This window comes from Phlebotomus papatasi, chromosome 3 (assembly GCF_024763615.1).
Source record: "Phlebotomus papatasi isolate M1 chromosome 3, Ppap_2.1, whole genome shotgun sequence".
Taxonomy (NCBI): Eukaryota; Metazoa; Arthropoda; class Insecta; order Diptera; family Psychodidae; genus Phlebotomus; species Phlebotomus papatasi.
In genome coordinates this window covers 48940440-48965993 of record NC_077224.1, presented here as the reverse complement: position 1 = coordinate 48965993, position 25554 = coordinate 48940440, and the positions used below count along the sequence as shown (strand labels likewise).

Sequence of the window (25554 nt, the reverse complement as noted above, 5' to 3'; positions counted from 1 at the left end):
TTGATCTAACAATTTAATATGCTTAATGATAAAAATATGGAAAAGAAAACAAGAAGTAAAGCCTATTGGCTCTGTTTAGTAATAACCTTTCGAAGAGACAGAGCCACTCCAAAACCAATGCAAACCTACACTGATATACGATTTTTAAATAAATGAGTGTGGAATTGAATGTTGAAACTACTCCGTCCAATATCAGATTTGATAATACTCTCAATTCCCACATTTAGTGTTAAATCAGAGTTTATTTTTTTTAATTGGTGTTCTGACAAGTTGCACTAAGGCTTAGCGAAATTCTCATTATGCTTAAGTAAATGAGTGTTGGAACAAGCCTCATATTTCTAAGACGAGATTAATGTCCACGCTCAAATATGTGTTTATCGAGCGTTTCATAAACACTCGCGAGTGTTGCATGAACACTCGTGCTCGTGTATGTTCCATGACCACTCATGAGTGTACCATGAACACTCGCGAGTTTGTCATGTAGGGGAAAGTGACCATGCTTGATACGTTCCAAGCTTGATAATAACTATTTTTTTCCTATGTTAATCAATAGTTATGACTCATCGCAATATATTTCAATAGCTGGTGCTAAGCTTCACATTTCCTAAAAAAATTAGGATCCTACTTTCCTAGTTTCAGGAAGCAAAAATCAAAAATAGGCCCAAAACTGTAATTTCGATACATGATATTTCATAAGTATTTCTTAATTAATGTCGCTGTTCACGAAAACTACTATCATAGGCACATAGAGGGGTCATCAGTACTAATATTTATGTAAAAATATTTTTAGTTGGTGGACACTGTTTTTGTGGGTGGTAACAAATTCATAAATTCTACTTGTGTCCATCCTATATTTTAAGAAGGGTCCATGAATGATAATTTTAATGTGGCAACTATATCATTAGATGTGATTATTTCATAATTACACATATTGCAATCCGCCAATATTATCGACAATTGACATAATCTGCAACCCTGTTGCCTGAATTTTAAGGTTGCAGAATGACATTTTCACGGACTCAAAGTGAAAAAATGGTTTTCGCTAGCGCCCTAATGTCATAAAAACATGGCATAGAGAAATTACATAAAAGTGATTTTAAAACTAATAACCAGTCATATAAACGATTTAAGCAGATAGATTACAGTTCCGTCTAAATTTTGATGTGCAATTTTTTGTATCCGGTAAATTTTTTGCAGTGAAAATGGGCCTCCGAATTGTTGAATCAATTATTATACAGGAAGGCCCCGGACCCAACTTGTATAAAAATCGCTACTGAATTTCCATTTTCTTCTTGAGAAAAATCTAAGGATTTCCAGGAACTATTTGAGGTTGGATTATGAACCTAATAAGTGAGACATTTTTTTGTCATAGTGCAAGAATCGCTTCAAGAAGAAGAAGAAAATCGCGCAAGAATTTAAGCATATGATTTTCCTATGAAAAAAAATAAAGAATATGTATTCAATTCGCAAGAGGTACAAGCAGTTCTTCTTGATCCCGTCTTCACAATGTCGTACCAGACCACTTAATCAAATTGAAATGTTCTTAGAAATGTTTCGTTAAAAAACATACACAATAAAAAGAAATTAAAAGTAAATTAAATTAAAGAATTTAATTAAAATAAAGAAAAAAATAGTAATAAAAAATTGAAGAAAATGAAAAAGGAAACAAAATATTAAGTACACATTTATTTTTCAATTTATGTTGTCGCAAAAAAATAGAACTTTAATCTTACCTCTTCATTAAATACACATAAATCACAATACATAAAAATATTAATAAAGAAAACGGCAGAAAAACACAATTTCCACTACAAGGCTTTTATATACACTCAATAAGGGTTGAACCAAGCCTCAGACATTCTCACACTCGATTCGATAGGGCTTGAATTTAATTTCATGAATGTTGGAATAAACCTCGAGCGTAATACCAAGCCTGATCTGAGGGCTGATTGATTCAAGTGTCCTGGTACCACTGAACGTTATCTCAGTTAGTGTAGGGGGAGGTGGGGCTACTTTGAAACGTGGGGTTATAATGTTATACGATTTTTTTCGCATACTTCTAAAGAAAATTGGGTTTTAAGATGATGTGCTTTGGATATACCAAATAATTGTGGATCTAATTAAAATAATTGTAAGGATCAGCTTCATTTAGAAATGTGTGCAAGAAACCGTTGAAACCGAATTAACGTCAAAATAAGTTTGTTATAGTAGCGTTTTGACCATTATTGACGTACATGTTTCATTTGACGTTAATTCGGTTTCAACGGTTTCTTGCACAGCTCTGAAATAGACGAAAAAATAGTATAACAATGTAGTCCCGCAGCTCAAAATAGCCCCACCTCCCGCTATAAGAAAGTCATGTGGAAGTCTGAAACATAAGTTCACATTCTATGGTATTTTAGATACTTCAGTCGTCCACAATGTCTACAACATGATCCACATTTTATGGAATTTGAGGATGTGAAAAACGTTTGATTTTCAATAGCAATAAAATAAATTTCCTATTCACAATTTGTTCACTTTTGTGCAACTCATCGGTTTAAATTTTCGAATATTCCAACGGGGTTATAGCTGAGTTCTCTCTGATATACCTTCATATCGGTACAGTATAAACCTTAGTCGGAGAGAACTCTCAAATCGGGAAAGTTATTACTGAAAGCCATGCCCTAGACACACTTAAGACTTAAGCCGAAAGATGGCTTAACGTGATTATATAGACTATCAGAATGCAGTGAAAAAATAGTTTCCAAATGTCACAAAAAACATCACTAAGAAAAATAGTATAAAAGGAATTTTAAAAGCATTATACCTCGTACAAACAGTTATACCAAGTACATCAAAGTTCAATCTAAGGACTGATATGCAAATTTTTCTGTTTTGTGTAATGTTTACGGTGAAAATGAAGCGTACATAGGTGGAAATATTTTGTACGTAGCTGACCAAACAGGAGCAGCTTTGTAAGTCGCCACTAAAATTTATTTTTCTTAAGAGAAAAATCTAAAGATTTCCAGGGATTTTCTGAGGTAGAATTATGAACTTAATAAGTAAGAGATTTTTTGACACGGTGGTATGATTGATTCATCTTATATGATATACAGTTTAAAATCTTGAAACTTAGGCATCATTTTCCGTAGGGAGATATACAAGCTTCCCTTTATAAGTTTTTTCAAAAAAAAATTTATATAAAATTGTTTTTTCTATTTTCCATTAGATCACCTAATTTCCACATAACTTTTGTCGGCACTGTATTTTTTTAAACCACAAGACATTTTACTTACTTTTAAAGTCTACTTCCCATAATTCCCACTATAAATTTATTAAGAAAACTCGCAAAAACAACCACAATTTTGCAAAGTAATTTCAATGAATATTATTTTCTCTCCCATTTGACAACATTGAAAGCTACTGTACATTTTCCTGTGAGATGGTACTTCTCTCAAGTCGCGGCTGCTCTTAGTTGTTTTGTCTTAGAAAATAGTTCTAATTCAAAACACCCAGCTAGCACAGTTAATTGAAAAAAGCAGCATTTTCAGTATATTTGTAATTAACAATAATTTAAAATAATTTAAAATTCAATTCAATCAAATTATCTCTTTAAAAAGTTAAATACGTTTATAAAATTGAATGATAATTAAAATTACATGCAATTAGATTACCACTAAGCACTACCCTCGATCAAAATTAGCATTTTGGAGTAATTAATAAATTTGCAAAGCAGCCATAATCCATTTAAAGTGCATTAGCAGCAATGTAAATTATGCCATTTGGTGTCGAAAATGAATCAATTAAGCTAACAATATCTCAGTTTAATCGTATTTTGACTGTCATTGAAGTCATAATTAAATGTGTGTTGTATGTTCTGCAAAATGAACCAGAAAGTTCTAAATTATCCAACATACAATTTGTGGTCAATGCCACCAACAATTCTGAGTTCTCTATTCTCCCAAATTATTTGTATAATAGAATTTCATTCGACGTATTTTCATTTAATTTGCTTTTTATCAATGTCAATGTCACTGCCCACAAATTAATCTTAGTGTTAATTATGCTTTCACTATTTCTCAAATTGTATTGGCCTCCAATCCTCTTATAAGAGATTTCTGGCAATTAAGAAAATAGATAAATATGTAGTGGTTTTTATGAGATGTTCTCAGTGTGGTAAGACGAACAATTAAAGATGACAGAATATACCAGAGATTCTCTTTAATAAAAGATACTAAGCATTAAATTTATATAATAATTTAAAGCTACAAACCAAATGTGCAATTGCAATATTTACCTTTCCTTTCCGTATTGAATAAGACTAAAAATGCCCTTTTGAACACTCTTCAAAGAAATTCAATTTTGGAAGGTTTTCAGTTCTCTCACAAACAATTAACCTTTGACATTGAAGACCGAATCCAAAGGTATGTATCCTATTTCAAATGTCGCAAATAAATAATTCTCAAGATATCCCGAAAAAGTATTTTAAAGGACAGAAGTCTGCAGAAAGGCGAATGCATGGTCTCTCAAAGATAACAAGTCGTCATGTCTTACCATTCGGCTTTTATTTGCATTATAAATATACGTGCCAAAAAAGGATTATATTGTATTACCCTTTCTTTGAATTCAAGAATTAAAAATAGAAAAATAACCAGAAACGTGAAATTGTAGTGAGGTGAAAATTGCTTAAACTTTTGAAGTTAATAATATCTTGCCAATCAATATGTAAACATACGCAAAGAAATAAATCATCTGGAAATGTCTAGTCAGGGATCCACATGCTACAACATTCAAATTATTTAGAATTTCATCCATATGGAACTAATTGAAAGTACATATTGGTGATGATTTTCTTCCTGTCCTGTTTGGTGTTATTGATGGATTTGTGTAAGAGTTAAATTTATGAAGTATTCTAGATCGGAGATTTTTTTAATAAAAAATTAAAAAAAAAACAAAAAGAGTATCTTTTCTTCACCAACAATTTACAAAATCATTGCAAATTTTAAGAACTAAAATAGGAATTGGGAGTATAAAATAATTCATAACGTCAATTTTCTGCGATATCTTATACCATCTACAGACTAGAGGTTTAGCTCAGTTTCCAAAAGTCTCAAAATCCTTAATTGCAACCAATTTAATTAGTTCTTCAGATTCAAATAGATTAATTCCCCTTAATTTCTAAGTCAAAATTTTCCAAAAATTTTCGACTGATAAGAAATTAGAGAAGTTAAGCCTTATGATTAAGCCTTAGGTCTGAAGCCCGTATTAAAGGAAGGTTCTTAGAAAAAGCGTAGAATTATTTTATGAACTTGCTTTTTCTCCAAAACACGGTACATCGTAAGTTGTTGGTGCCAAAGAACGATTTCTAGGGGAGGACTCAAGGAACATTTTTCTAAGAGAAAACATGTCTCTACCTCTCCATTTTCCGTGCAATTTCCAATTTTCTCTCAAAAATCTTTATATATCCTTTAATTACACTAAGAGTATTGCATTTCGCAACTTCCTTCTTTGCGAATATATTCTTTTTTAAAAGAGAACTTGGATTGCTGATGATCACGTGTAATCATTTTCATAAATTTGAAGGATAAAGGTTTATGAGAATAACCCCAGAAAAAAAACACTAAAATGATAAGATAGGGGTATGGTTTATTCTAGGAAAATCTGTAAGTCGTTCGTAAAAAATGAGTTTTGCAGAGTAATTTAGTCTATTTCTTAAGCACATTTTTTAAGACAAACCTTAAGTTTTAGAAGTCAAGAAAAGCTTACGATAGGAGGGGGTTAAATTCACACGCCTTACGATAAGTATAACGTTTTCGCAGAAAATTGATCTCTTCTATTTTTTATAAATCTATAAATATGTTATAAATTATTTAGCAGTTATAAATCTACTTCTTTTTTAACTTATGACACGGTTAAAGGCCAAACGGTAAGAGTATCGACTTCCGGTCTTCGACGACCCCCCTATAAGTCAACATTATCTAGGACAATCTTTTTTTCTTTTTTTAACCCTCATCGCTCCTTCGCCTTCAAATCCATATTTTATGGTTTATTTCAAAAACAGCTCCGAGATTTTTTTTCATTTTCGAATATGTTTCAGAGGTATTCTTATCATTAACAAATAGATCTTGAAAAATTCGAAGATCTATTTGAAAAGCCAAAAATGAGATATTCTTACTTCTTAATACTTTCGCAAGGTGGCTGAGGTACATCCTGTTCGAATTTCGAAGTGATCAAGTGTCAAAATGTGTTGGTCTTCACTTTGTTGTGAGAAAAAACACAAAGAAACGACGTTTGTTCTTCTCTCATTATTTAATCACTCCATAATCACTGAGTAACTCTTTTGTGAGCTTTTTAGTGGAATAATTCAGAAATTTTTCCCACTTTGTTCGAAAATTTAGTATGAAAATTCGAAAGTGAATTTGAATTCTTCGAACATCAGCGACTTTTGTGCAAATAGAGTTCCATTTACCTCTTATGCAAGACACTTAGAAGGAGAATTAAACTCTACTTGTTAAGAATTAAACTATACGACAACCATTTCGGTGTCGAATTTTCGAAGATCAAAGTTTAACAACCTTGGATAGCCTGTTTTTCAACCCATTTGCTTAAATTTGGATTTTTTTTTGAAAGATATTGAAATTTCCAACGCGACCGCATCGGACTTAAGTCGGTATAGTTCCCGTAAATGATTTACCTTTCTCGGATTTACTTTTTTTATTGTTCGAAAGCTTGTTACTCATGCTAAATAATTCTAAAATACACTTTTCTTAAGGAATTTCTTATCTTGGAACGATTGTTTTTTTAATTTATCAACTAATTTAATCTGTAGTATAAAACGGTATGTAGGGGAGACCGGGGAGGTTTGGGACACTTTTTCATGTTTTGACTTTGAGACACTATTCCAAAAAACCACGATAGTGTATTACAATTTTATGCGGTCTATAGGATACTTATGGGTATTGACTTTATAAAAAGTACTCGATAGAACTTGGAAAACAACTGAGTTTTCTTGAAGAAGATAAAACATTTTACTTGACGCTTTGTCCCAAACCTCCCCGATGTGGGGCAGTATGGGACGCAAAAGGTGATGTTTGGGACGCGTTTTTTACGCATAATTTGTATTACTGGAACACGTTAATTAATTTTAAATACCAAATTAAAAGTATTTCTGATAGAAATAAAAATGTTTCATCTTTTATTTACACTTAGAAATTAATATCAATTTTATTTGTACAGTAGAGTCATTTATTGTCAAAGTATTTTCTTCTTATTTTCCAACTACCTTTCTTTTCTTTTTTTATTCTAAATATTGTAATCATGATTATCAAATTCCTCAGGCGAGTAGATTTTCTTGCAACTCTTAGTTTTGAACTCATTGATGGATTCCTGTTTGATTTTACGACAACTGTATTGTACCTGTTTTCTCATTATTTATCTGAATTATCTCTCGCCTTGCCTTTTCTGGAGAACTTGTTCGAGAAATTTTCGAAAAAAATCGTTTTTAACTGGATTGCGCAAAGATAGAATATTCTCTGAGAAGGAATTATTGATTCCCAAGACAATAATGGTTTAATTTTCCCTGTAGTTAGAGAAAGCAGCTGCACTGATAAACTTTGCACAAGAGGGAGATTTTCAGTAGAAACTGGGCATTACTCTTTATTTTGACAATAAACAATTGCATACCACCTACAATCTTGTCGAAAATCAACGTCCCATTCATCCCCTTTCAGGTGTCCCAAACATCCCCACGTGTAGTTTTGGTATTTAAAACCTTTATGTAAAAAACAAGAGCGTATAATCTCTGAAACTTTTATAAAAATATGTTCCCAGATTACACTGATATCTAATGAGATAAAAAAGTTTTGATTATATATCGCTGATATAAAATACAAAGAGGAAAACTGAGACGTCAAAATATACGATTTTTATCATTTTTTTAAAAAATGTTCATAGAAATAAAACAATAAAACTGAGGATATCCATTCTTTTAGTCAAGATACATCTTAATATTGCCTACGATACAGTAATGGTTAAATCCCATTTATTTAAAAAATAAATTGAAAAAATCGCCTTGTCCCACACTACCCCTGTCCCAAACCTCCCCGGTCTCCCCTACCCAAAAAGCATGCAAAAATAATACACACAGATACTTCTTTCTCGTAAGTTCGAGTACACCAAAAAACTGGAACGCTTCGCCATCTCTATTGTTAAGAACTCTAAATTTCAATATTTTCTTTAATTTGTTTAGTATTCCTTGATGGAATTTTTGAAATCTTTAGGCATTTCAGGAAAATGTTACTAAAACAAGGGTTCGATTAAAATGATTTACTAAATCTTTTCTTTTTATTTAAGGATAATTTGTTTTTTTAGTTTATTTTGACACTGCTACGGGAAAGCACGCTACTTCCGAACGATTCAAGCTTCGAACAATTCATTTTTTCAATATGTTTTTTTAATGAATTTTGTCCATTATAATATTATATTTTAATGCCTAACCATGTGACCAATCCATTTGGTACATAGAAAAGCATTGAGTTGTAGGAAGCGTGAGTCGTCCAAATTTACCGCGCTGTCCCCTACACCTGCAAATTGAAAATTTAGTGAAAGTCATTCCATTAAAATTTTACGTCTTACTCTTTCAAGCTGCAATCATAGTCATAACTCTCTCTATCTTGAATGAAAATTGAAATGAAATTGAAATTTTAATTTTAGTTTAACAGGAAGAGAAAATCATACAAGAAAGGAAAGGATGTCACATCACTGAGAAAAGAAAGAGGCTGCGATTAACTTTTTTTCGTCATTACTTTAACACTTTTTGGGTGTAAAAACATATCAACATTTTTTAATGTTAATTTTACACCTTTTGAGGGTAAAATCAACATGAAAGAAGGGTAACTTTAACCCATAATACACCTAAAAAGGGTAATATTTACACCGTTTTCGGATCAATACTGCAGGGTGAAATTAACATTTCCGAAATGTTATTTTAACTTTTTCGGATTTCTCTCACTCAATGAAGGTTAAAAAGTTGTGTCAGAGCGGCCAGAGCCATAATATTTATTATTTTTATGTATGACAATAATAAATATTTCTGAAAATCTTCAACTCTGCTATGTTTATTCCATTTTGTTGATGTTATTTAACTCAACTTGTACAAATACATCATCAAGTTAAATCTAATAAACAATCAAAATGTAAAAATCATCTAAAATTATCTCCCACATGATCGTCATTTTTAATTTTGTCTTCATGGTAAAGGTCTACATAGGTCAAAAGAAAAGGCAGGAAAGGACCCCATATGACAAACCCATATCAAATAAAAGTGATGTAGAAATTTTTATCTTCACTCTGCGTGACCTTTTTCAAGCCATTTGTATTCCAAAATCTAATGTAGCATGCAGGGTGGTCAAGTTATAAAAAAAAATTCCGTATTTTTCTTTTGCAGGAGTTAGTCGCCTCATCGCCAGGTCGTCGAAATTGGCGTGGTATCTTCATAGCGCTGTTGGTTATTGCTGCCGTTCTGGGACTCATCGTGTTCTCCATTTTTCTACTCTCACCAGGTAAATAAACCCTCCGATAACCTTTTTGCAACCCCTTCACAGCCTCTATCGATAGTCCAATTCTATCTGATAAAGCAGTTTTCTTTTTTTTTGTGATACAATTCACAATGTTTATTTGCTTCGATTCTTCGTGACACGAAATACGACAAATTTCTAACCTTTTTCCAACATCTTCACATGATAAATTCTACTGGGGAAAGTTAAATAAATGTTTGCGAACGTTTCTGAGTGGAAAATTCTCGCCCTTCGATATTACGTTACAATCGAGCCATTTTCCTTGTGACACCTTCAAATTCCCATTTCTTCTCGGGTGAGAGAGGAATATAGAATTCAGAAAATCTAGCACGTTCGTTTTGAAAGTTATGTGGATTCATTGAAGGTGGAAATTACGGTGGATTGACGTAATTTCTTACACTTTTTATTTTTCTCTCTCACATCATTTTTGTCTAACAAGCGAACACACCCAAACAATGTCGTACATTTCATGTTGCCATTCTCATCAAAATAGCTTCCGTTTCTTTGGCAAATAACATTCAAAAAGCAATAAGGAAAAAAGAAGAGAAAAATTTATGGAATTTCAATTCAAAATAGGGAAAATTTCATTGCAGCTCTCTTTTATTGGATGGAAACGAGTTTATAAAACTAAATACTAATAAAATTGTGGTAGCTCCCCCGCCACCTAAAGCTTAAAATCACCCGCTTGTGGCATTTTTCTCTTTTGTGATGTTATCATCACCGGCTAGCGCCGCTTGCTCGGTTTGATCCTCGCTCACCCTTAGGCAGTCGATCTTTAGATAGTGAAAGAAGAAGACATTCTCTCCCAAGAAGTGAGAGAAAGGAATTCTATTACTGTCCATTCAGTCATATTAGTTCCGGGAACAAGCGAGGTGGGGTTGCGAGCGAGTGAGAGCAAGCCCTAAGCCCACCTCCACGGAGGGCAAAGTGGATCCTAGCTCCACATATCAGAAGTGGGATTCGCCCAAATCCCCAAAAGTGGATTGTGAGTAAAAGGGAAAAGTCAATAAAGTGAAAAAGTGCGCGAATTTATCTACGCATTAAGTGATAAGAGGTGGCAGCATGCTCCGACGGAAGCCCAACGATGGGGAAGAAGCATCGTAGTGCAGAGCAATTTGAGTTGGAGCCCAGGAGGATCACAAAAGAGGAAACGCTTAACCAGGAGAGATGGTTTAAAAGGAGATCAACGGTTATACAGATAAGTTGTAAATTAATGATAGATCAAATAAGTTAACAATACAATTAGGTCGGAAAGAAAGGGGCATTCCCAATAGAAAAAAAAGAAGAGATTTTTATGAAATAAATAACTTATTTCCTGATTAATCATTCCGCAATAGAGGCAAACAGTGGGAGAAAAATGCGAACAATATAAAACAAGATCATGTGAAAACAATTATCTTGTCGCGACGGTTCAAAGAATCCTCGGTACGTCCTAACCCAACAGCAATTAGTAGCATTAGCATTTATGGCTGGGCAAGAAGGTATTACTCATAGGACTAATGGAATGTACTGTACATCCTCAATAAAACGGGTATATCATTTTCGGCAGAACCTTAGGAATTGGATGGGTAATGTTTAACAACCTTAGAAAAAATCCTCCAGAGTAAAGAAAAGAATAGCAATATAATTTATCCTTTCGAATGGGTATGAAAATCTTTAAAATTTCAGTGTACTCCTAATGTGGTAGACAAACTTTATGGGTTACAAAGAGTACGCAGTAAACTTTGCATTTTTACCAGCTTTCTTTATGAGGATCGCATTTACTCGAGCTCATTATCGGTAAAAATTCTCAGTGGACTAACATCTGACAAACACATGTTTGGAATGAAGGGAAATTCCGAATGAAATGCTTAGGTAGATCTCAGTAAGGCAATTATGAATGAAGATGAGGATAGTTGAAAAGTATTAACAGAAAGTGTTAGGAAAAGAAAACCATAAATTCTTGAAAAATAAAAACAGACGGAGGTATCTGGCCATGAAAAACAATTTGTCTAAATAACCAGGGAAAGCCCAACATTAGAAGCCAGTCAGACATTATGTCTATTGCAACCTTAGGTAAATTTAAGGAAAAGGGTAAAAAAGAAAAATGCTAAGTTCGCAGAAGACGAATGAACACGAATGATTACCACAGGGGTTAAAAAGAGGAGGAGCAAATGTTATAGAATGACATAGGAAAGAAAAGAAGTGGGCCAAGAAAAAAAAATGAAAGAGGCCCCCTGACCAAATATATTATAAAGAATACCCGGAGAGGGGAATAAGAAAACACTTATAATGGAAAATACACCTCAATACCTTATTATACTGACTTATTATACTGACATTATAGAAGTAATACGATATCTCGATCCAGCAACAAATAAGACTGAAAGCTATTGAATTTTCAAAGGAACATTCCCAGGGCAGGAAGGACAGATGGCGCAGAAAGAATCAGCAGGAATCCAAATTCGGACGCAAAGATTTCCGCCACGGATCCAAGAGGAATAGAGAGGATGGAGAAAATCAGGAGAAAAACGAGGACAAGGATGAAAAGCCACGTGGGAAAAAAGGAAAATATGACAAGGACTCCAAATTTCCACCAAGAAAGGATCGTCGGTGTTTCGTGTGTCATGCGAAAGATCATCTGGCTGCCGAATGCCCCAAAAAGAAAAAGGATTTTCGGACTAGACTGGTGGAGCAACCCACCAGTCGTAAAATAAATAAAAAGTTGCAAACAACAGCGTACATCAACAGCATCCCCATTTTGGCAATCTTCCTGTGTTCCTGTTAGACACAGGAAGTGATCTTTCTCTCATCCAGGAGACACAGGCTAGAAAATGCAATTTGAAGGAAAATGGTAAGGGGATCAAGCTAAAAACTTATGGGGGGTATTCAAGTTATACTTTAGGATCGGTAAAAAGCAACATAACTATAGACAATGTAACTTGTAACCTAGAATTGCGAATTGTGCCAGATTACTTTCAAGATTGCCCATTGCTGATAGGTAAAGATTTTTTGGAAAAGGAGGGAGTTATTGGGGTGATCTCAAGCGGAAACATTACCATACAGGAAATTCCAAATCGAAAATCTGACGTCATGATGGTCGAGATACCCTCTCAAAATTCAGTTCGGAAAATGCTTTACGAATCAGATGTAAATATCGGGGACAAAGCAACAAATCACGATAAGAAAAGCCTTTTATCGATACTTAATAAATTTCGTGAAAGTGTCGCGATCGACGCATCCGAATTGGGAAGAACGAATACGTTGACCATGGAAATAGAATTGAGAGAAGATAAAGCTATTCGTTATGCTCCATATCGCATTCCATATCACTATAAGAATCTAGTAAAATCAGAAATTCAATCCCTCTTAAATCAAGACATTATCGAAGAATCTACATCTGAGTATTCGAGTCCAATGATAGTTCAAAAGAAAAAGGGGGGTGAACTCAGGATCTGTGTCGATTATCGGTTATTAAATTCCATAGTCAAGAAAGACTATCATCCGGTTCCCAATATTGAAGAAGAACTGCACAAAATTCAGAAAAGTAAAGTTTTCACTTCACTGGATCTGATGATGGGTTATCATCAGATTCCTGTGCATCCGGATTCTCGAAAGTACACTTCCTTCGTGACTCCGGATGCTCAGTATCAGTATAAAAGAGTGCCGTTTGGACTAGCAAATTCCCCGGCTCTCTTCATGAGACTAATGGATAAAGTCATAGGTCCTATTGAAGATGATAGAATTTCATGTTTCGTAGATGACATCCTCATAGCCGCCGAAAGCACGGATGATAATCTGCATGTGTTAGAAAAACTCCTAGAGGAACTAAAAAAGCACAATCTGACATTGAAAATAAAGAAATGTAAGTTTCTCTATTTAACGGTATCATATTTGGGACATGAAATAACGGAAGGAAAAATAAGTCCCGGATCGTTCAAAACTGAAGCCGTAGCTCAATTCCCTCGCCCAAAAGATCTCAAGGGGGTACGTCAGTTCTTAGGACTTACTGGGTATTTCCGGCAATTCGTTCCCGGGTATGCTAATATATCATTGCCACTACGAAAATTAACGAGGAAAAATGTAGACTTTGAATGGAAGGAAGAGCAACAGGTAGCTTTTAACAAGTTGAAATCTCATTTAACAGAACGGCCTTTTCTCAAAATATACGATCCCAATGCTGAATCTGAATTACATTGCGATGCTTGTAAATTGGGACTTGCTGCGGTATTGATGCAAAGGGACACAAAAGAGAAATTACATCCTATTGCATATTTTAGTCGAGCTACTACAGATACCGAAGAACGATATGATAGTTACGAATTGGAAACTCTAGCAGTAGTTGAAGCTATGGAAAGGTTTAAATATTTTTTAATGGGAAAACATTTCACAGTGGTAACAGATTGTCATTCATTAAAACATTCGTTGACTACTAAACACCTAATCTCACGTATAGCTAGATGGTGGATGAGAATGTTGCCCTTTGATTTCAACATTGAGCATAGAGCGGGATCCAAAATGGCTCACGCTGATAGCCTTAGTAGGAATCCTGTCGGACCGCCCGTTCATCGAGACATACCAAATGTGCTCACGATAGGAATCGCAGATGAAGATTGGGTAGCCGCCCTTCAAAGTGGGGACGAAACTATACAGAGAATTCGTACGGTTCTGGAGGAAAATGCCAAAGGACATCCAGATTTACAGTCTTTTCGCAAGTGTTATGACGTCAAAGATAACCGAGTATATCGAAAAACGGATAAAGGAAACAAATTCGTAGTGTCTAGGGGATTAAGATTCTACATTTTACGTAATGCACATGATGAAATGGGTCATCCAGGACTTAACAGGACAATAGAAAATATCGAGAGGGAATACTGGTTTCCTAGGATAAGACCTATGGTCAAGAAATATGTTGAAGCGTGCGTGAGATGTTTAATGCACAAGGGTGGAAAAGATGAACACCGTCATACGTGGTATATAACCGAGAAGAAACCTATTCCATTTTTCGTAGTTCATATTGATTTCTGTGGGCCTTTTCCGATGGCTGCAGGACGGAAAGAATATATAATGGGGTTGATAGATGCTTTTACTCGGTTTACAATATGACGTGGAGTTACTGGGCCAACTTCTAAAAATGCTATTAAAGTTATAACGGAAGTCTCGCAGATTTTCGGACTTCCGGCTGTAGTAGTCAGTGATAATGGCACTGCATTCAGTTCTAAAGAGTTTCAAAATTTTTGTAATAATAATGAGATCCGTCATTCCCCGGTAGGTGTAGCAACTCCCCGTGCAAATGGGCAGATCGAGAGAGTATTTAAGATTGTTAAAGATTCCCTGAAATGCTTATCTAACTCTGAAAATGGAGGGGATTGGGAAAAACATCTCCCAACGGTCCAGTGGGCAATTAATTCTAGTGAAAATAGGGTCACTAAAGAAACACCCCATAGGTTATTGATGGGCTATGATCCTCGAAATGCAATAGGAAATGTCCTATTGAATGCCGTGTCATCCGCTATAGAAACAGAGATTGAAGATATAATTCCTCTACCAGATCTACGAGAAGCAGCAGCCAGGAGAATGAAACGCCATCAAGAAACACAGGCCGCTGCCCATAATAAAAGGACCAAAGCACCTCATAAATATAAAGTGGGAGATCTCGTCCTCATACGTTTCAACCCTCCGGCTACAGGAGGAGTGAGGAAATTGATGCCCAAGTACAAAGGCCCCTATATGATAAACGAGATAAAAGGTCATGATCGATATCTCGTGAAAGACGTCCCTTCATATCAAGTTAGTCGGAAACCATTCAGAGCAATATATTCAGCCGACAATTTGAAGAGTTGTGGAGTAAACGAAGCTCTCGGAGAACTCGAAGAAGAGATGGTAATGGAAAGAGAAGAGGATGCTGATTGATGCTTAGAAAAGAAAGATGAATCACTTAAGATCGTAGAACTTTGAAGACTTGAATAGATTAGTGTATTAATGTCCTCGTGGTATAATTTCAGTTGTGGCTCCAGACTTGTTTCATTTGACCCTGCGGGCAGAAGAACCCCTAATGGGAGTCCACGGATGATGCATACTCTGGGAAAGGAAAAGTACGAGAGTGAAAACGTTCGGGGAAATTTTAGTACAAGAACGGTGCATCTCCTGGTAAATCACCTTGCACGAGTGACCTAAGGACGATGGATACCCCGGAAAGGGTAAGGATGATGCATACTCTGGGAAAAGGAAAAGTACGAGAGTGAAAACGTTCTGGGAAATTACAGTACAAGAACGGTGCATCTCCCTACAAATCAACTTACACACAGGATCAGAGGATCATGGATCCTCTGGGGCATTCGAGGATGATGCATACTCTGGGAAAAGGAAAGTACAAGAGTGAAAACGTTCTGGGAAATTACAGTACAAGAACGGTGCATCTCCTTACAAATCAACTTACACACAGGATCAGAGGATCATGGATCCTCTGGGACATTCGAGGATGATGCATACTCTGGGAAAAGGAAAGTACAAGAGTGAAAACGTTCTGGGAAATTACAGTACAAGAACGGTGCATCTCCCTACGAATCAACTTACACAAAGGACCAGAGGATTATGGATCCTCTGGGGCGTTCGAGGATGATGTATACTCTGGGAAAAGGGAAGTACAAGAGTGAAAACGTTCTGGGAAATTATAGTACAAGAACGGTACATCTCCCGAACGTGAAAGAAATTTCAGTCTGCAGGAATGCTTGCATGTCTGATTTTAATGTTCCCCGTCTTGGTAAGGGCAATAGAATAAATTTTCAGGAAAACAATCTACTATAAGAAAATTAGAACAAGAATCCGACTAGAAAACTGGGCTTTGGAAATCTATTTTTCCCTATTTGACACCAGGTAATAAGATCTGGTTAGGAGTTCATTTACAAGAACGGTAGTCATACTCGGCAAATATTTGGTTCAACTTTAGCCAATAATGCACTTGGAATCATGATCTTAATCGTGAGCAATCTCCCAATCAGGCTGCAGACTGCTTGGATAGAGAAGTTTGCTTTTAGGGACCATGAATATCTTGCGTGCTCTTTGCCTAAAATTGTGGTATGATAACCTTGACTTTCAAATAGTAGTTGGTTTCTTTTTCTTTGATTTTCCTGAAATTCAATCTTAAAACGGCCAGTGGATGTGAAAGAAAAGAAGCATGAACAGGTTCTCATGACCTCTTTCGCACCCTTCCAATTTAACTCTGTCTCCGCCGAGGACGACGGAATGTCAGGATTGGCCGCATGTGGTAGCTCCCCCGCCACCTAAAGCTTAAAATCACCCGCTTGTGGCATTTTTCTCTTTTGTGATGTTATCATCACCGGCTAGCGCCGCTTGCTCGGTTTGATCCTCGCTCACCCTTAGGCAGTCGATCTTTAGACAGTGAAAGAAGAAGACATTCTCTCCCAAGAAGTGAGAGAAAGGAATTCTATTACTGTCCATTCAGTCATATTAGTTCCGGGAACAAGCGAGGTGGGGTTGCGAGCGAGTGAGAGCAAGCCCTAAGCCCACCTCCACGGAGGGCAAAGTGGATCCTAGCTCCACAAAATAAATTGGAAAGATAACACCAATGAAAATCATGGAAATTGAATTGCATGAAACCATGCAAAATTTATCTGTATACTTTTTATATATCAATCTATGAACTAGCTGCGTCAATTCACTCATTTTGAAACTAGCTTTAGTTTTACGACTAACGGTGTTAGACTAGTAGACTTAAGCAACCTATATAAAACTTTTTGAGCAAATATTTCTTAAATGCACAATACCTCCAATCAATTTTGTAAAGATTTTCAAAAAGAATAAAAATCGATATTTATCCCAAAACCAATGGGAAAGGAACAGGATAATCGAAAGTCTTCTTTGAGATGTAAAAATAATATTTAATTCCAATAGGGGAAAGTGGCCTGCCTGTGAATGCGGCAGCCTTTGAATATTTCATTTTTTCCTTATTTTCTAAAGCAAAAACCCTATCTAAACTCTAGTCAATACAACTAACTATTTTCTATTAACAAAATAGAAGGTTTGATTTGGGAAATAAGAGAAAAAAATTAATGTAATAATCCAAAGGCTGCCGCATTCAAAGGCAGAACACTTTCCCCTACTAAATTTTATTTTTCAATGCTTTCGAACTTAAATGCACTATTATTGCAATAACTCTCCAATAAAGTTTTACTTTAATATGTTTCTTGGAGTTATTTAAAATTTTCTAATGCTATTACATTGTGAAGCAGTCCCATGATTTTAATGCATTTATAAACATTCTCATTTTAAAACATCTTATATAAATAAACTTTGATTACTAAGAAAGGAAAATCCAGATTAAGATTTATTTAATTGGACACCTAACATGGTCTTTGATTAATATCAATAATTTTCTAAGATATCAGAAAACTATATTTAAGTTCTTGTAGGGGGAAGTGGGGCACCTTTGAAAGTGGGGCACCTTTGAAATTAAGATTTTTCACCTATTTTTAAACTAAATTGAGGCTGATTGTGACGTAATTTAGCTTCTAACTGTTTGTGCAGCAAAATTATATCACAATAAGGCTCAATTTTATTTGAAAATAGGCGAAAAATCCCAATTTTGCCCCACATTCAAAGGTGCCCCACTTCCCCCTAGAGATTATTCTTTTGGTTTTTATTTTTCTTGTGAAAAAAATTCTTCTTCAGTTTAATAATTTTTACGACGAGTCGCTTAATTTATTATTTATTTATTTATTTATTTATTTATTGTGCTTACACTCGAGTCCTTTTCAAGTAATTATATGCTTTGCGTTTATGCGGCCACCGCCGATGACCAACCTCCGGAGTGAAAGAAAGAAAATGCGATGGACAAAAAGACGGAGACATTATTAGAATATTTCACATTTTTACAGGGCACAGCTTGTAGCTCAAAACTTAAAGTGAAAAAAAAACTTATCTTTTCTGCTCTAATGGAAAAATATCTCGGCCAATAGTATTCTATTTTAAGTTCTTTATGAATTCTTTTAAAGATTTAGTAAGCTTTTAAGCTGTAAAATACGCAGAATAGCAAAAACTATTAATATTGTGCAATAATTTGCATTTACTATACTATAACATGCATTGGATGGGAAAAGATTGCTAGCTTTATAAGAAATATATTGCATAACGCCACTATGTAATATAGTTCTTCTTTTATAATTTTTCGATATAGAAAATAGAAACTCGATACACCCCTAAACTATATTACTGCTCGAACACAAAGGGAGAGCTGCTATGTAATCGACTATTTTTTTTAAAATCTGTTAGTGCACGACATCATAATAGAAGGATGCAAGATTCTTGGCTAATTTTCTCAAGACTCCAGATATTCAGGAGAAGAAAATATTTGAGATCAAAAATCACGAATTTCGAACTTTGTGAAATGAATTTTCTTTTTCAAATTTTTTTATATTCATTTATTTTTTTCAGCAAAAAGTTCTTTAGAAACATAAAATAGAACATCCAAAGATTGTAGAATGCATATTTTGATATAATAAACTACTCTCAATTTTCCAGAAAAGCGCGTAGAATTTTCCGGGTCATATATGACCCTATTGTCGGCAAGGGAAAAGTTTATGAAAGTGTTTTTGTGCCAACAATGTAGTTGGGACAGTTGGGACATTGTTTTTCTTTGTGAAATCCAGAAGGAAAATATCTTGCTCCTGGACATTTCATCTTATATCTGATGAATTATAACATATTTTGCAATATTTTAGAGTATTCTGCAAGCGTCCCATGTTGTGCAATTGTATTTGTGTGTAAATAAATATGTAGATAAGTTTATTTTTGCCAAATAACGACGATATATAAATAAATATATTGTCGGTTGAGTCAGCAACTGTGTTAAATTTCTTTCGACGACTTAAAACATAAGTCGAAAATCTCGATTTTTTTACGAAATTCGTTTAATTCGCTTTTTGGATACTTCTTTATACCCTCTACCTTCCCTTTGATTATTATACTTGAATGATAATTATTTTCAAAGTTATAGAGATTTTAAATCCCAAAAATCCTATACTCTGCATGTAAAATCTCAGATCCAAATCGCTCTCCTGTAAAATTTGCCTAATTCAAGTTATTCGTTTCTTATTCTGAGCGATCGTTTTGCTTTATGTCTACATTCGTTGCAAATACCGCGTAGCAATGTGTCGCTTACAACGAATGCACATCTAAAGTAAATGTAGTTGTCGCAGTTGCTGATCCAACCGACAATATATGCATTTCATAGAGGTAGTAGGGTGTAGTGGGGCAGATTTGAATTGGGAAGACCTTGAAATAGGGCTTATTCTTTAATTTTTAAGTGAAATTGAGCCCTCATCATGATGTAATTTAACTTCACAATTGGTTTGTAGAGCTACTTCACTGAGTGAGAGAAATCCGAAAAGTTAAAATAACATTCCGGAAATGTGAATTTTACCCTGCATTATTGATCCGAAATCAGTGTAAATATTACCCTTTTTTGGTGTATTAGGGGTTAAATTAACCCTTTTCATGTTAATTTTACCTTTAAAAAGGTGTAAAATTAACATTAAAAAATGTTGATATATTTTTATACCTAAAAAGGGTTAAAGTTACGAGGAAAAAAGTTGATCACACTCTCTTTTTTTCTCAGTGTTGACATCATCGTAAGATTCAGTTCTATTTAAAAACTGGAGAAGAAAAACCTCTTTAAAGATCACCGAATTCAAAAGTGCCCCCTTCCCACTACCCAAGATAAACTATTATGACTTTCTCTGCAGAATATTTCGTTCATTTCGTCAATATTTGGCGTATTGAAGCAAATAGTTACGCTTATAAGGGAAATATTTTGTCAATATTTACATAGGTATATTTTTCATTGTGTGTTTGAATTTATTGAAGTTCATAAACGATTTGAAAATAATTCTTGCAAACTTGCAAAAAATTTCAGTTTGAATTTTGTGGAAATTTAAAATTTATAAAAGCAAATAGACAACAAATTTTAATAAGATAATGAAGAAGAAACGAGTTAAATGGAGGAAAATTTAATGGCCGTAAATTTTGCTCGAGAAAGTTTATGGGGAGTTTATTGTAGAGAAACATTCTATTATTATAGAGTGAAAATGCTTAAGTTTTCTTACCTACCATAGAGCAAATTGTTATTAAATATCCAGAAAATTAAGTCAACATAAAAGCACCATTGCTTATCTTCTTTCTTAAAGTGTGATAAACGCAATCCTATTATTAGTCTACCTGGTCTACCTCAAGTTTCATCCTCAGAACCTGAAAATTTGCTATTGTTTTCTTCTCCTTGCACAGGTTAGTGTTAAATAAATACACAGGACGTGAGATAAAAGAATACAAACAAGGATTGGTATTTAATATTTAAGAGGAGTTGTGGATAACAAGAGAGACACACATTAATCATTTTAGGTAACCTATTATAACCAATTGTTTGGGGATTAGAATAAAACTTCCAAGATTTTCCAAAATTTACATAAAATTGAAATTAATAATAATGGAAAAACTTAATAAAATATCCCGCATTCTGGACAGTAAAATATTCAATTTTAGTCTGTAAATAACAAAAAAAAATCGATCAAAAATTATTATCATATGTATTTTGCCAAGATACTACTTCATTGCTTCCGAGATTTCTCTTTGCTCATGTCATTAAATTGTCTCCTTACCAAGTTTAATTTGCTCACTATTCTTACCAAAATTCTGTTCAGTGTGCTGCAGACAAAAGAAAAATAGAATACATGGTACAAGGAGTACAAGTACTGAATTGTGATATAAAATCCATTTAGAAAAATTTCACTGCAGTCTTTTGTTATTCAATTATATCATTCACAAGAAAACTTTTTGTGAATTTTTCCTTTGCTACAAAGTTCATAACGAGACTCTAATGAAGAATTATGCAATATCTTAATTTTAAAATCAACTTTTGCAATTGCTCTCAAAATAAACCAACTATCTTTTGCCTGTTGTGCAGCTCTAATGGGATTTAGCGTTGTTTGAATCACACTGAAAGTTTCTGATTAAAGTTTGTGAACTGCAGCAAATTCAGTACTTGCAAATAACAATTGCCAATTATTTAAATACTTGTTTGTCGAAATAATGCCAGATAATGCAATATATGAAGACATTCAAAGTTTGTCAATTTCTGTAGTGTACTAATACCAATTAGTTGTGATTCTTTTATAATCACAGCTGTGATCGTTCAATTTTGTCAAACATCTCCAATCGGTCTTATATTCACATGTTAGATGATTTGAACATCCCTGATTCCTGATAGAGTCTATAAGCAAGTGTAATTCTGGGTATGGTTCGTTGAGGGGAGAAGGGTGTAGACTATCGTTGGAATGATCTCGTCCTTAAATATTACTGCGTACGACATTTTAAAATTTCATCGAAATCAAAATAAGTATGGCTGGTCACGCAAAGTCCGAATTCCGAATTTCGAAATTCAATTTTTCGATGATAATTCAGGTTAGAGTAGGTCGAGTCAAAAGTGCAATCCATCCTTAGAATAGTCTCAGCCTTCATAACAAAATACTAAAAATTTATTGAAAAGTATCTATCTGTATCTAACATAATAACATTGTGTCGTCCACCCGAAATTTAACCTTTGCAAAAAAGTGCAAGTCCATATCCCTTTTCGTTCTCTCGCCGGAACACTTTTATACTACGCAAAAATAGCAGGGCAGCCGGAAATTTAGATTTTTACTGGGTATCATATTCGTGATCGTGATCTGTGAATGTCAAAATGTGTACAAAATTTGGGTTCAATTGGACGAAGTCAGATTTCACCTCGTACCACAGGAAAATGGCACAGATTTTCGTATTAGACGCACATGAGAAAAAAAACGCCAACAAGAATGTTGGAAGAAGAAAAACTACACCCTGGCGCGACATGATTTATTGCCTATAATTTCCCTTCCATTGGAAAAGCATGAGAAAAAAAGGACACAAAACACATAGTCAATTCTTCTCCGTATATCTTTTCTCAATTGGTATTTTGACAGCCGAAAAAAAGAGAAAGCAAAAATTCGTGCCGCCGAATATTGCTCAATGATTTGTAAATATTCCAAAAGTCACAGTAATTTATTGTTTATGAGATTAATATAGACAATTATCCTTTTATATTTCCAGAGGATGAAGGAAATCGCATTAAAGGGCACATGATTAGCATATCGGACGTCCTAAGCGGTCGTCTCAAGTGGCAACCCTTCAATGGATCGTGGATTAGTGGTAAGTATTGAATTTTCCAAAGCTTCGGAAGAAATTTATGTTCATCCCAGAGTTCTCTTCTTAGGATTTTCCATCCAACATACCTCTCCTTTCGACGGCGACGGTACACTTCAATCCACAATTTCAGTCTCAAACTGAGGGGCAAACGAATTCACTTTAATTATGTAGAACGCAAGCTTTCAATGAAGAATTAAGAATGTCATCTTATTTACAATTTGAAGTTTTGTTGCACTTAACAGAACACCAAAGAGTCACACTATTTTATGTCAAAACGGAAGGTTTTGACGTAATTTGACGAGCTGTACTTCAAAAAAATGGTACCGTTTTGACGCAAATTTCTCACAATCTTTAAAAGCTTTAAGTTGTGAATTTAGATTTCATTTGAGAGCAAGCATATCAACAGTTCTTGATCAAACCCAGTAAGATACTAAAAAATATTTCTTTTTTCATTCTCTTTAACTCTTTAAGGCCGAGTGGGCCATCGGTGACTCAAAAAAAAACATTTTTTGACTATAGAAAGTTATTTTGTCCTGTAAATAGTCCGATAAATTACAGGGAGTTCCGACTTAAGTGAAAACGGACTGAAAGAATTTGATATGAATTGCCTACTATTGGGATTGGGACCGATTTTATAAATCATTTTTGAAGTGCTCCTAAATATATGCAAAATTTTTCATGCGGCAAATTTGAAATGCACTTCTTATGAACCCTTGGTGCTGAAATTAGGCTGAATAATTGGCGCCAAAAATGTCCTGAATACATCACGACGTTTACGTTACTTATTCCAAAGATATCTCCTGAAGATATACAATCTTACTATGTCACAGGAGTTAATTCGCGGGCCTTTTTCGGTCCCGAGAAATTCTTTCAAAGCAGAACTCCCTGTAGTTTTTATTTTTGGGACATTGGTGTCCCAAAAGGGTTAAACTTATTTTGAAAACGTTTTCTAAAAAATAAAAAAAATAAATATTCTAAAAGAAAAGACATTCGGACATCGGTTTCGAAATCTAAAGAAGATATTTATACTTATCGCTCTGGATGTATGGTGGTTGAAGTCTTTGCTTTTCGAATTTCGAAGATCTTCGAATGTTATCATGTGTAAATCTTTATATTTTATTACTCATAATCACTATTTTTTTAATGTTTTCTTAATGTGATATTAAGTACGTAATTTTTTCCAACCTTTTGAGAAAATTTATTTTGAAAATCCGATATGGAATTAAAATCTTACGAATATTAATGTCACATTGTTCAAATAGAATACCATAGACTTTTAGCAAAGACACTTCAAGAGAATTTGGTGAATTAAACCCCATTTGTGAGTGCACCCATATAATTTCATGAGTATTTCCTGATCTAAAAGTTGTACCAGAGGCAGTAATGCCCAACGCAGAATAAATTTTGTTTGTAAACATGTTTTCAAAATTTCACATAAGAGAGAGCGAGATGACTAGATTTCGGTTTCATTCGCTCTCATTGAAATGTCAAAAACATGTTTACAAAACGAAAATTATTGTGCGTTGAGCATAATGCCCAGCGCACAATAACTTTTGTTTGTAAACATGTTTTCAGAGCTTCCTGTGAGAGAGAGTGAGATCTAGATCTAGTCGTCTCGCTCACTGTCATAGGTAGTTTCGAAAACATGTTTACAAAACAAAAGTTATTGTGCGTTGGACATAAAAATTAACATCAATATGCTTTGTATAAAATAATGCAGAATATTTCCATGGATGATACTTATAGTTCTAATTTTAAGCAATTATCTACCCTAAATAATACTCTGAAAGCTCTCGATATTGGATAATTTATGAAAATCCCAGATGCTTGAGAAGGCGAATTTTGGGGATATTGTAAACGATATGCCATGATTTCGACGTCAAGACATTTATTTATTTCTCTACCAATCGTCGTTTCCATCAGTTTGTGCGTTGTATTTTCTTGGCAATTGCATGGAAAATCGAGAAAAAAATACTCACACAAGATAGGAAAATCACCTGAAAGTGACACTTTAATAGAATTGTTTCATCCTGTTTTTTTTTCCTTCTCAACTACTTTTACGTTTGGATTTGTACGTCACCTTTTCTCCCTTCAAAACAATATTTTACGGTAGTGAGACGAAAGAAAAAGCTCTAAGTGTTTGGAAAATGGTCCAGTTTTATGGAATTTTTTCACCCTCATTAATCAAGGAGGTAAATTTTCTTTTCTCCTTTCTTCCTAGAATGACAAAGGTGTTGGTTTCTTTTCTTTTTTGAATTCAATTAAGTGAAAGAAGGTGAAAATTTTCTTGAAATAATAATAGATGAGAAAATAGATTTCTAGCACAAGATGTGAGGATAACTCATTTTCTTCATTTACGCTCGCACAAAGTGTTCTAAGGGGCTATAGTATGGATTAAGTGAATTTGTGTCATGGATTAATTAAATTTAATGAGTTGTCTTGAAGAACATGATGTTTTTTGTGCCATTTTCATCACCCACCCATAACACGCATTTTCACTGACCCAATTCATTGTCTCATCCTTTCACTGTTAACTTTTCTCCGACACGTCAAATAAGCGAGAATGTTATTCATTTAGGGTGGAAGAATGTTAGAAACTTAACATTTAAACCACCCCACAATTCCAAAGCTCCACTCGAAATCCTTCACATAATAGAATCACACGCCACGGTGGTGGAATCACTTGTCTATTTTTGGACGCTAGACGACACAAACAATGGTCCAGTAATGAACTTTAAAGCTTTCACATATATTAAAGGTTTGATGGATTCACGTTTGCAAGGAC

General features: G+C 34.3%; 1 protein-coding gene across 5 annotated transcripts in view; it reads left to right on the top strand.

Annotated features, from left to right (window-relative positions):
• Positions 1-25554, top strand: part of LOC129808058 (inactive dipeptidyl peptidase 10) — a 273322-nt gene that overhangs the window by 216838 nt on the left and 30930 nt on the right. For all 5 annotated transcript variants that reach the window (XM_055857740.1, XM_055857738.1, XM_055857737.1 and 2 more), the window contains 2 exons: positions 9428-9542; positions 22674-22772. In XM_055857740.1, coding sequence (XP_055713715.1) covers positions 9428-9542; positions 22674-22772 — 214 coding nt within the window. The remainder of the gene's footprint in view (positions 1-9427; positions 9543-22673; positions 22773-25554) is intronic.